Raw genomic sequence first — 13,317 nt, forward strand, 5'->3', positions numbered from 1 at the left:
ACTGAATGGAGAGATAACAAATGGTATACATGTGAATACTGTTGGTAGCTGTGCTGATGGAAGGTTGAGGTGGGATGTAGTCCTGTGCATTTTGGTGATGGTTGCAAGGATTTTCCTGTCAATCAAATGATCACATTTGCAGGTGCATTTAGAGTTTCCTGCCTGCACTTGGCATAGTTTTACAGCATGAGTGAAAATGATAGGCAGAACTGCTGGGTGCTATGCTTATATATTCAAGCAGTGGACACATGTCAGGTGTGCTACACACAACATTATCCAGCCACATGGACACAAGTCAGGTGTGCTCTAATACACACAATGTTATCCAGCCACGAAGGGCAGTACATTTGTCGATTTTCAATTACCGGTACTAACTATTACAAAAATACTAAAATATTAATTATTTAATTGAAATGTTTAACTTATAAAGCAGCAAACACGTATTTGAAAAGTATTCCATACGGAAATGTCTTTAAACGATATTTTATATAAAACAAGTCTTTAATATAATTGTATTCAAATGTATTCAGTATATACTCTCGTGTGGCTGACAATGTCTTGCGTCACTGTTCTACTCTAAAAATAAAAAATAAAAAAATCTCGTTTGCTGCCCTCTGCTGGTAGAGCGGGCGTCTTGCGCACAGTTGCCAAGTCCGCTTGTTTTTTTGAGAGTCGCGGGTTGAAAATTGCATAAACGGTGGGTTGCGCTTGTTTGGGGCTTGTTTTGAAAGGCAGAGACGCTTTTTTTTTCTCGTGAGACTTGGCAACACTGGTGCTGTGTTACTCATGACACTGCAAGAAGTTCTGGAGACAAGCGTCAATACAATGTGGCTTAACTGCGGCTGACTGAGAAGAACACGGAGTTAAAAAAGGTTTAGGATGTTTAAACTGCTTGGGAACTGCGGACAGATTATTAATAGCCGAAACCTGACGTCCTGTTTGACAGCTAAGTTTTCAAGATCGACTGCATTCATTTTGAGCAGGAGAAAGCACACAGACACACCCCCAGCTCTTCAGTTTCAGCACATCCACTCTGCAGCGAACAGCAAGACATTTCAGAATCAAAGGAGGTAATAACACCATTGTGAGAGGCTGCAATGCAAACACGGTTAGATGTTTGTGTTTCAGGAAATGCAGTGTCACGTGACAGTGCAGTGACTTGTGTGATAACGATACATAAGTTCCAAGTTTATTTCAAATACCTATAGGTAAGGTTTTTTTAAACCTAACTTGCATGTGAAAAACATCGATTTTGGAATTGACAATAAAATACAATTATATGTTTTGTTTTCCAAAAAGAAAAGTACTGCATTCCTGTCTGAAGCTCACATCAGCATGCTGTGTTTTGCAAGTCATTGCTGAATTAACCTTTTTGTATATGCATGCCTGCTATTCCGTATTTATTTTGGCATACTTTAAATATTATCGCTGTCCTTTTCGAATATGTTTTGCATCTCGACAGCATTTCCAGGTTGTTTTCGTGTGGTGCGTGATGGGAATTGTAGTCCTGAAAGGACGTTGATAGTTGGCGACTTACAGGTGTTACAGGGCAGTACAGGGTTATAATGCATGCTTAATATTTAAATACAGTGTAGTTTACAATAAAAGCAATACTAGTGTTAAAATGCAATATGAACTAGGATGCAACAAGTTAGGATTACAACAAGTCATATCTACATATTAGTAGTGCAAGGATAGTGCAAGCTGAGGGTCCCGAACGTGGTGCATAGCTCAAGCAAGTGCAGGGCACAGTAGGAGGGGTAGATCAGTCTGAACAGGGGGGTCCAGTGACGGTTCTGGAGGGCCGTTCCACTCCAGGTTTAACAGGTAAGAGATCATGAACCACTCCAGGGTCTGGACAGAAGTTTAATTGGTTCAATTAAACAATTAAGAGCCAGGTTGGAAGACCAGGAGTGGAAGGACCAACTTTGACCTCCCCTGGTCTACAAGATGTAAATTTTGCCTATAAGTGACAGCCAAAACTTGATATAATGTGCCCTATTCACTTACAAATATGTTTTATTTTTTAATGTATAAGTTTGCTTTTATAAATAACAGAAAGCTTTTGACAAAGTCCCGCATAAAAGATTAATTCTCAAACTGAATCCAGTAGGAATTCAAGGAAATGCATGCACATGGATTAGGGAGTGGTTAACATGTAGAAAACAGAAAGTACTGTTTAGAGGAGAAACCTCAAAATGGAGCGACGTAACCAGTGGTGTACCACAGGGATCAGTATTAAGTCCTCTGCTATTCCTAATCTACATTAATGATTTAGACTCTGGTATAGTAAGCAAACTTGTTAAATTTGCATACAACACAAAAATAGGAGGAGTGGCAAACACTGTTGCAGCAGCAAAGGTCATTCAAAATGATCTAGACAGCATTCAGAACTGGGCAGACACATGGCAAATGACATTTAATAGAGAAAATTGTAAGGTACTGCACGCAGGCAATACAAATGTGCATTATAAATATCATATGGGAGATACTGAAATTGAAGAAGGAATCTATGAAAAAGACCTAGGAGTTTATGTTGACTCGGAAATGTCTTCATCTAGACAATGTGGGGAAGCTATAAAAAAGGCCAACAAGATGCTTGGATATATTGTGAGAAGTGTTGAATTTAAATAAAGGGAAGTAATGTTAAAACTTTACAATGCATTAGTAAGACCTCACCTAGGATATTGTGTTCAGTTCTGGTCACCTCGTTACAAAAAGGATATTGCTGCTCTAGAAATAGTGCAAAGAAGAGCAACCAGAATTATCCCGGGTTTAAAAGGCATGTCGAATACAGACAGGCTAAAAGAATTGAATCTATTCAGTCTTGAACAAAGAAGACTACGCGGTGATCTGATTCAAACATTCAAAATCCTAAAAGGTATAGACAATGTCGACCCAGGGGACTTTTTTGACCTGAAAAAAGAAACAAGGACCAGGGGTCACAAATGGAGATTAGATAAAGGGGCATTCAGAACAGAAAATAGGAGGCACTTTTTTACACAGAGAATTGTGAGGGTATGGAACCAACTCCCCAGTAATGTTGTTGAAGCTGACACCCTGGGATCCTTCAAGAAGCTGCTTGATGAGATGGGATCAATAAGCTACTAACAACCAAACGAGTAAGATGGGCTGAATGGCCTCCTCTCTTTTGTAAACTTTCTTATGTTCTTATAGTCATAACAAGTTTCTAGGCTGTTGCTGAAGATGCCAGAATAAGACTTTGAAAGCGTATTCTTTAAATGAGTCCTGCTTTCCAGCGCTGGGAAGTCTAATAGTTTCTTGATTTGGGTTTAGTTGTATTGCTTTCTTTGTTTAGTTGTAAAAGAGTAAACTATACATTTTAAACTAAGATTCTCTTTATAAATGCAAGGAGTAGTTTACCAGGGGAATCAGTAATAGCTGAAACCCCAGGAATAGGAGAACGAGGCCGAGTACCTCTCTGAGACCGCTCCGTCCCGGCCGTTCCTCTAACTTGTGTTTCTCTTGTGCCAGGGCTTCCTTTTCGAAAACCATTGCTGCCATGGCAACAGGAGGAGGAAAGGACAGGAAGCCGCCCCACACAAACAGGCTGATTGAGGAGAAGTCTCCCTACCTCCTCCAGCACGCCCACAACCCTGTGGACTGGTGAGTCTGAACTGAGCCACCGCACTGTGCTTTATATTGAGCCATTCCAGGTTTTAGGATGAGCCTCAATTAACAATGGTATGCCCATTGTAGGTTTGTGTACTTTAGAGCACATACAAACAAGGACTGCGTCAAAGTGCTCTGCAGTGGGAGTCTTGCTGAGCTCACAGAATGTGAGATCTGATGAAAAGAAATGGAAGAGAACCAGACTCCCTGCTGCCTTAGACCTTTACCGCACTCTCCTCTCCTATTTCTCCTCTACTCTCTCCCCTGCTAAATGTACTTATTTCCAATCTGTAATCCAAGCCTTCCAACCCACGTAAACTATTCTCTACCTTCTCCTCCCTCCTAAACCATCCTCCCTCCTCTATCTCCTCTGATGACTTTGCCTCCTTCTTCTCTTCTAAAATCTCAGATATCCGCAAACTCTTTAACACCTCTCCCTCCCCCGCACCCCCTCCTGCTCCAACCCCTACACCCACTGCATCCCCTACTAACTCACCCTCCTTCTCCACCTTCTCGCCCCTCTCAGACTCTGACCTCCTTGCTCCAGGGTCACAAACCCACCACGTGTGCCCTGTACCCCCTCCCCACTCACCTCTTTCAAGCTGCTGCTCCTGCTCTACTTCCCTTCATCTCCTCCCTTCTCAACACCTCTCTCCTTTCTGGTCTCTTTCCCTCTGCCTTCAAAAAAGCCTCTATCACTCCTCTCCTCAAAAAACCTACCCTCGACCCCACCTCCCTCCAGAGCTACCGTCCTGTCTCCCTCCTACCCGTCCTCTCCAAAACCCTCGAGCGGACTGTACACCGCCAGCTCTCTGCTTTCCTGTCCAACCACTCTCTACTCGACCCTCTCCAATCTGGCTTCCACTCTGCTCACTCCACTGAAACCGCCCTCCTGTCTGTCACCAACTCACTAAAGTCTGCCCGAGCTGCCTCTCTCTCCTCTGTCCTAATTCTCCTCGACCTCTCTGCTGCCTTTGACACTGTCGATCACTCTATTCTACTATCCTCTCTCGCTGACCTGCGAATCTCTGGCACTGCTCTGGCCTGGTTCTCCTCCTACCTCTCCAACCGCACTTACCAGGTAACCTGGCGTGGAACAACCTCCACACCTCGCCCTCTCTCAACAGGAGCCCCCCAAGGGTCAGTCTTGGGTCCTCTCCTGTTCTCTCTCTACACCCGCTCCCTGGGCCCCCTCATCGCATCCTATGGTTTCTTATACCATTTCTATGCTGATGATGCTCAGATTTTCCTCTCCTTCCCCACCTCTGACTCCGCCATCCCCTCCCGTATCTCTACCTGTCTGTCTGCTATTTCCTCCTGGATGCACTCGCATCACCTCAAACTCAACCTCTCTAAATCTGACCTCCTTTTCTTTCCCTCCTCCCCCTCCCCCTCCTCTGATCTATCTCTGTTCCTCTGGAATCTACCACACTCTCTCCCTCTTCCTCCGCTAAGAACCTCGGAGTCACCCTGGACCCCTGCCTCTCTTAGATCTCCACTCTGGCACGCACTTGCCGATTCTTCCTGAGCTACATCCGAAGAATCCGACCCTTCCTCACCAACTACGCCACCCAGCTCCTGGTCCAGGCCTTGGTACTCTCCCGCCAAGACTACTGCAACTCCCTCCTGGCTGGCCTCCCTGCGTCCGCCACCCGTCCGCTCCAGCTCATCCAGAACTCCGCTGCTCGCCTGGTGTTCTCTCTGCCTCGCTTCTCCCATGCAACTCCACTACTCCGCTCACTCCACTGGCTCCCGATCACTGCTCGCATCCAGTTCAAGACTCTTGTACTAGCCTACAGATGCCTTGACCAGACTGCACCCAGCTACCTCCAGACCCTCATCTCTCCCTACACCACCACTCGACCTCTCCGCTCTGCCTGCACTAGAAGACTGGCTCTACCTCCTCTATGCTCCCCTGCCTCCAGAGCCCGCTCCTTCTCCACCCTCGCCCCGCAATGGTGGTATGACCTTCCTACAGATGTCAGGACTGCCCAGTCCCTGACCACATTCCGGCGCCTCCTCAAGACTCACCTCTTCAGAAAGCACCTGCAGAACTCCTCTGTTTTTCCCCTGGGACACATCACCCTTCCTTAAATGCGCTTTACTTGCTCTTATCTGCCCCCTATTTTACTGCATTTAATCTTGTACTTCAGAGTACTATAATCTGCCAAGTGTTTAATCTGTAGTATTTTGTATTTAAGTATATCCTGATGTAAGTATCACTGACACTGTTATCTGCTGTATTATTGAATTGTATTTTGTCACACTTGTACTTGCTTGAACCAAAGTCATTGTATTCATCATTGTATTTATTTTGCTCTTAATTGTATTATTACTTGCACTGTGATTCTTGAAATGTATTTGTTTACGACTGTGAGTCGCCCTGGATAAGGGCGTCTGCTAAGAAATAAATAATAATAATAATAATAATAATAATAAATACTCCTGTGTCCTATATTTTATATACGTTTTAAACCCAGACTGTATCCTGTGTGAGTAATACAATCAAGACATAATGGCATTGCTGAGGCCTATTACAAGGTAAGCAGTGGTTTTACAACAGGCTACGTTATTTAGTGTCCTAATACCAGAAGGGCTGACCTCCATAGATAACAATGGGAGTTGTGTAGTCAAGAATAGGGTCCTGTGGAAGGGTAGCCATGCGGTCAAGGCAGCTTGCAGCAGGAAGAGCACACGAAGGAGACAGGAGGTTGCAGCTTTAAAGAGCTTTTCTCACACTTCTGTTTTCTTACAAAACATCCATAGTAAAGTAATGAAGCACCACCACTAAAGCTATCTCTGCACAGGACAGACAGCACAAACTGCTGCTCTCAGTCCCGACTTAAACTACCAACCCCAAGCAAAGAGCCAGGGGACTGGCGTTCAGCTCCTCTTGTAAACAATTCACAAAGTTACACACACACCACTCACACAGACACACACACACACAGATAGACACACACACACCACACAAACACACATACACCGATACACAGACACACATACACACTGACACATACACAGACACACAAACACACACACACTGATACACAGACACACACATACACACACACACACACACACACACATATACACACACACACACGGACACATATACACACTGACACCCCCTCACACCCACACCCACCCACACACCCACCCACTCATCCACCCACACACACACTGACACACCCACAAACACACATTGACACACACACACACACATAGTGAGACTGGAGCAGACTTAGTTTTAAGTTAAGTTTGTTTATTTTGTTCAGTCTCTGTTTTTTTCTGAATAACCCGGCAGGTTTCCATGGGGACAGGAAGCGTTTGATAAAGCGAAGGCCGAGGATAAACCCATATTTCTGTCAGGTATTTTTTTTCTTTTCTTTTTTTTTTTAAATAAATTATTTCATCATTGTTTTTAAAATTAGATTTTCATACGTAAAGTAAATGCATCAGCTCATTATTATACAAAAACAATAGTACATTTTTACATTTTGTATTTGAGTGTGTATAGTAGCTCTCCTCTTTCTTTAGTTTTGATTTTCTATAAACTAATATAGCTCTGGGAATTTGAAATCTATTTTGTAATACCAAATAAGGTTTGAGCGCGATTTGAAAAGGGGTGTGTGACTATCACATCATACATGGCTGATTCTTTTCTTCTAACATGTAACATGTTTTTTTGTCAGATCATCTCTACTGTAGGAGGAAAGCTAGCAGGGCCCATGTAAAAGTTTTCCAAAGTAAAAGCACAGCAATGTGTGGTAAACTGGTGTAAGTGTATGGCAGTGAGGCGGTTTAGGATCTCCTTTTCTGTCTCCCCAGTGGGGTACTCCACCTGTCACTGGTGCCATGTGATGGAGCATGAGTCCTTTGAGAGCGCAGACATCGGGAAGATCCTCAGCGACAACTTTGTGTGCATCAAGGTGGACCGCGAGGAGAGACCCGACGTGGATAAAGTGTACATGACCTTTGTGCAGGTGAGAAAGGGCTGTGGGGCTGGGCTTTGCAGGTGATTCAGCACAGCATAGCACAGCGCAAGAGCAAGAGCTTCTTAAAGACACCAGATGTCATTTTTAATTAAATACAAGTGCAAATTAAAATCCATGTTTTGTGTTTGACTACCACCACTGTTCTATATACTGTCCAGTATTTCTTTGTTTTCGTTGTGTCTCTCCAGGCTACGACAGGAGGAGGCGGCTGGCCTATGAGCGTGTGGCTGACCCCTGACCTGCACCCCTTCATTGGTGGCACCTACTTCCCCCCCAAGGACAGTGCGTATAGACCAGGGTTCAAGACAGTCCTGCTGCGGATCGCAAAGCAGGTAGGTGCTACAAGGGTGTTGTACAATATTGTCATTTTGTAGAAATCACCTGAAATTCTCAGTGTATTGCCAGCACGGGGAGTCCAGACCCACAAGATTTCAAAAATCACACATGCATATCATGCTTGCTACCAAACCAAAACAGACAGACAATGGAGCGACCATTAATAGCACAATTAATAACAGATAGCCCTTTTGAAATTATCGAAAATATACTTTTTTTTTTTTTTTACCATCTAAAATAAATGTCCACATTTCACTTTTTGCCTACGAGGCCTGCTGTAACCAGCGCCATTCACACCACTGCAGTGTCTAACAGAGTGGTTTTCAAACTGGGGTACGCGAGAAAAATCTTGTAATGGTGGACAACACATTTTTTTTGCCAGGTTATAGTACTTTGCGACTTAGCAGTCGAATTAACAATGTTGAATCTCTTTTCAAATAAAAGCACAGCTGTACTGGTGTACGTTTCCTTTCTGTTGGGCGAGGTTAACTATGAACACCCAACCAGCTGCTGACAGTGAGTGAGCATTGAGCGCACATGGCTAAATTATATACCTTCACGTTTTTAAATAACAGTATTATGGAGTTAAGCAGGCAGCTGGGCCATCCTGCTTAGACAGTGAAATCACTCACTTCAAATTAGCTTTTGGAAATATTCACTTCAAAACATGTGCTTATTCTGGCTGGATCTGATACTGCACAAGACACACATAGCATCTTGCATTGTCCCAGCTCAACTGTTCAACGATACAATTCAAGTGCAATTAAAAAAAAAAAGCCTATATTTGTAACTTTAAAAAAAAACAGTTTTTTCTCTACACTTCTGCAGTGCTGTGTCTTTGTGTCAGTTTGTATATCTCCTCACAGTGCGGTGTGTCTCTGTGTCAGTGTGTGTTTCTCCTGACAGTGCGGTGTATCTCCTCACAGTGCTGTGTCTCTGTGCCAGTGTGTGTATCTCCTCACAGTGCTGTGTGTCTGTGCCAGTGTGTGTATCTCCTCACAGTGCTGTGTCTCTGTGCCAGTGTCTGTATCTCCTCACAGTGCTGTGTCTCTGTGCCAGTGTCTGTATCTCCTCACAGTGCTGTGTGTCTGTGCCAGTGTCTGTATCTCCTGACAGTGCGGTGTCTCTGTGCCAGTGTGTGTATCTCCTGACAGTGCTGTGTCTCTGTGCCAGTGTGTGTATCTCCTGACAGTGCGGTGTGTCTCTGTGTCAGTGTGTGTATCTCTTGACAGTGCGGTGTGTCTCTGTGTCTCTGCAGTGGCAGTCTCATCGTGAGGATCTGGTGTCGAATGGGGAGCGGATCCTGGCTGCTCTTAAGAAGGGCACCTCCATTTCTGCCAGCCCGGGAGAGACTCCTCCTCCTGGCCCCGATGTGGCAGCGCGATGCCTCCAGCAGCTGGCACACGCCTACGAGGAGGAGTATGGTGGCTTCAGCCAGGCGCCCAAGTTCCCCACACCAGGTACTGCAGTGCACTGGCAGACATGTGAAAGGCCTAATCACCCATCACCTGTAAGCTAACATACATGTACTAACACTGAGCAGCTCACAAGTATCTCTGGCTGCTTTGTCCCTCGATCCCCCGCCCCCCCATTCTCTCGCTGTCTCTCACTCCCTCTCTTGCTACCTCACTCCCCCCTCATGTTCTCTTTTTCTCTCTCCCCTCTTCTCGTTTTGCTGTAAACTGGGGTCTGCACAGGAGCTCTCTCACACCCCTCCCCCGCCTCCCCCTCTCTCTCCACAGTGAACCTCAGTTTCTTGTTCAGTCACCGGGCCCTGCACAGGAGCTCTCTCACACCCCTCTCCCCCGCCTCCCCCTCTCTCTCCACAGTGAACCTCAGTTTCTTGTTCAGTCACCGGGCCCTGCACAGGAGCTCTGCGGAGGGGGCGCAGGCTCTCCACATGGCCCTGCACACCCTGCGCATGATGGCCCTTGGGGGGATCCACGACCACGTTGCCCAGGTATCCTCACATGCGCACTCAGACACTCGCACTCACACAACCCAATGCAGATGTTCAGACACACTCACAAATTTGAGTAGCTGAAGGTTAAAGAGTACTGACAAATAAAAGAAATCAGCGCTGACTTTGAAGTGTGTTTTAATGGTAAGAGGTGTGCGGCAAAGTGGTAATTAGTGTGCAGTTGCAGTAGCCAACAATAAAAGACAGACAACAAAGTACAGGTGAAATGGTTTCTGTTTTATTTTGTAATTCTAAACGGTCTGATGACCAAACAGTAAGGGCTGGCAATACACAGCAATGCGGATTACACAGTGGATAATTATGGGTTGCAGTCCCATAAATAATAACAATAATCCAGTACATACACACAAAACACAAATACGGTCACAAGTGAGTGCTGTAGTGCTTGTGGTGAAATACAAGTTATCCGTGACACAATGCGTAGTGTTGTCCGGTTTTAGTGCTGGCCTTAAGCGACAGCTCTGGATCGTGTTAGCCGTCTAATCTAATAATAAACAACAGTTTAAGACGAGACAGACAAAACAAACAAAACATTCATGGTACTTTTCTCTATACAGGTCCTTTCGATTTAGCGTAACCATCACAAGAAACAGATCACATCACTACGTCCCCTTTATATACCGTCAACCATGACCCCTTGGTTAACGAGCGCTCCTCCAGTCCGCAGATGCCACACCGTTAACCTTCTGGGTCAATGATTTAATGCACCGTAGCTCCGTCCCCTTTCTAGATGGCCGACTTCCACATAACCCTGGGAATGAACTGTCGGGCCATTCAGTCCAGGGTACTCTGTTCCCTTTACTCAGCTCCCTCGCAGGTCAGGAAGGAGATCTAACACCAAGAATCATTCGATCTCTGTCACAAGGTGTCACTTAGAATTAGGTCATTTTTTGCCCACATGTCTAACAGGAAGAGCAGCAATGTTGCAATAGTCTGTAACTGTGGGGCCATTCCATGTGATATGTTGCACAGGAACATAGTACATATCTGCAGGCATGTACTGTATATATTTATTAATGGAAGGGGTTAGATAGTGTGTGTAATGGAAGGGGTATATAGTGTGTGTAATGGAAGGGGTATATATAGTGTGTGTAATGGAAGGGGTATATATAGTGTGTGTAATGGAAGGGGTATATAGTGTGTGTAATGGAAGGGGTATATATAGTGTGTGTAATGGAAGGGGTATATATAGTGTGTGTAATGGAAGGGGTATATATAGTGTGTGTAATGGAAGGGGTATATATAGCGTGTGTAATGGAAGGGGTATATATAGCGTGTGTAATGGAAGGGGTATATATAGTGTGTGTAATGGAAGGGGTATATATAGTGTGTGTAATGGAAGGGGTATATATAGTGTGTGTAATGGAAGGGGTATATATAGTGTGTGTAATGGAAGGGGTATATATAGTGTGTGTAATGGAAGGGGTATATATAGTGTGTGTAATGGAAGGGGTATATATAGTGTGTGTAATGGAAGGGGTATATATAGTGTGTGTAATGGAAGGGGTATATATAGTGTGTGTAATGGAAGGGGTATATAGTGTGTGTAATGGAAGGGGTATATATAGCGTGTGTAATGGAAGGGGTATATAGTGTGTGTAATGGAAGGGGTATATATAGTGTGTGTAATGGAAGGGGTATATATAGTGTGTGTAATGGAAGGGGTATATAGTGTGTGTAATGGAAGGGGTATATATAGTGTGTGTAATGGAAGGGGTATATAGTGTGTGTAATGGAAGGGGTATATATAGTGTGTGTAATGGAAGGGGTGTATATAGCGTGTGTAATGGAAGGGGTATATAGCGTGTTTTTTATGGATTTCTCCATGGCAGGGTTTTCACCGCTACTCCACTGATGACTCCTGGCATGTTCCCCACTTTGAGAAGATGCTGTATGACCAGGCCCAGCTCTCTGTGGCCTACATTACTGCCTACCAGGTACAGTGTGCCCTCGAGAAGCACTGCAGAGCCACTAACCCTGCTATTCACTAAACTACAGGAGTACCAAATCCATGCTGCAGAGCCACTAACCCTGCTATTCACTAAACTACAGGAGTACCAAATCCATGCTGCAGAGCCACTAACCCTGCTATTCACTAAACTACAGGAGTACCAAATCCATGCTGCAGAGCCACTAACCCTGCTATTCACTAAACTACAGGAGTACCAAATCCATGCTGCAGAGCCACTAACCCTGCTATTCACTAAACTACAGGAGTACCAAATCCATGCTGCAGAGCCACTAACCCTGCTATTCACTAAACTACAGGAGTACCAAATCCATGCTGCAGAGCCACTAACCCTGCTATTCACTAAACTACAGGAGTACCAAATCCATGCTGCAGAGCCACTAACCCTGCTATTCACTAAACTACAGGAGTACCAAATCCATGCTGCAGAGCCACTAACCCTGCTATTCACTAAACTAAAGGAGTACCAAATCCATGCCACTAACCCTGCTATTCACTAAACTACAGGAGTACCAAATCCATGCTGCAGAGCCACTAACCCTGCTATTCACTAAACTGAAGGAGTACCAAATCCATGCTGCAGAACCACTAACCCTGCTATTCACTAAACTAAAGGATCCATCCTGCCTGTTATTAGCACCAGCTGCAGTCCATGTGATTGAGGAGATGCAGATATTTCTCACACTGTGCTGTAGCAGGAATGTTGCTGCTGTTTTCTAATGACTTCCTGTGCTGTACCTCAAGCTCGCTGCAGTTAGACCATGTGACCTCCTGCACAGGTGCCAGTATGCAGACGCATCTTATATATCAATATTTCAATAAATCTAAATATTTATGTCCGATTTTAACAAAAAAAAACAATAATCAAAATATTTTCTTATCAATAAAAGGGGGACCATTGATGTTAATAAACATACATATGTGTTACAAATATAATTTAATGCATTGGTTAACACTTAAAAGTAAAAAAAAAAAAAAAAAAGTGTTTAAGAACAATTTAAAAAGGAAGTGCCACACTAAAGCCACCAGGGGAACCCTTTTACTATAAATTTAAGACTCAAAACATTTACTGCAGGTTTTCAACCTGCAGTGCTTTGCTGTCACCACTAGGCGGCACTGCCTCTCAGTACAGAGCTTTCCTGGTGAAGCAGACTTTAAACCCAAGCAGCAGCATTTTAGGAGTTAATTGAAATGTTTCTCCTATGAAATAAACTATTATGAAGTCACAATGCATTGAACTGGAAGTGATTGTACTGCATTATATAACCTGATGCACAAACAAGAGCTGGTCATTGCACCAGAATTACACGGAAGAAAAAACACTGTGCTCAGACTGAAGAGCTCGAGCTAACGATTACACAGTCCCACGAGGGAGGGTATCGTCATCACTGTGCTCAGAC

The 13,317-nt window shown here is 44.4% G+C and overlaps 1 protein-coding gene across 4 annotated transcripts in view; it reads left to right on the forward strand.

The window, feature by feature from the left end:
- The first annotated feature begins 667 nt into the window (after window positions 1-667).
- Window positions 668-13,317, forward strand: part of spata20 (spermatogenesis associated 20) — a 146,755-nt gene continuing 134,105 nt past the window's right edge. The window contains exons 1-8 of one of the 4 annotated variants that reach the window (XM_058989986.1): window positions 668-1,070; window positions 3,496-3,627; window positions 6,941-7,005; window positions 7,465-7,619; window positions 7,820-7,963; window positions 9,226-9,427; window positions 9,797-9,927; window positions 11,781-11,885. In XM_058989986.1, the coding sequence (XP_058845969.1) occupies window positions 880-1,070; window positions 3,496-3,627; window positions 6,941-7,005; window positions 7,465-7,619; window positions 7,820-7,963; window positions 9,226-9,427; window positions 9,797-9,927; window positions 11,781-11,885 (1,125 nt within the window). In that variant the 5' untranslated portion in view covers window positions 668-879. Of the gene's footprint in view, window positions 1,071-1,139; window positions 1,209-3,495; window positions 3,628-6,940; window positions 7,006-7,464; window positions 7,620-7,819; window positions 7,964-9,225; window positions 9,428-9,796; window positions 9,928-11,780; window positions 11,886-13,317 lie in introns of those variants that run through there. The other 3 variants (XM_034039619.3, XM_034039621.3, XM_034039620.3) reach the window with 3 other exon arrangements.

This window comes from Acipenser ruthenus, chromosome 17, assembly GCF_902713425.1.
Source record: "Acipenser ruthenus chromosome 17, fAciRut3.2 maternal haplotype, whole genome shotgun sequence".
Taxonomy (NCBI): domain Eukaryota; kingdom Metazoa; phylum Chordata; class Actinopteri; order Acipenseriformes; family Acipenseridae; genus Acipenser; species Acipenser ruthenus.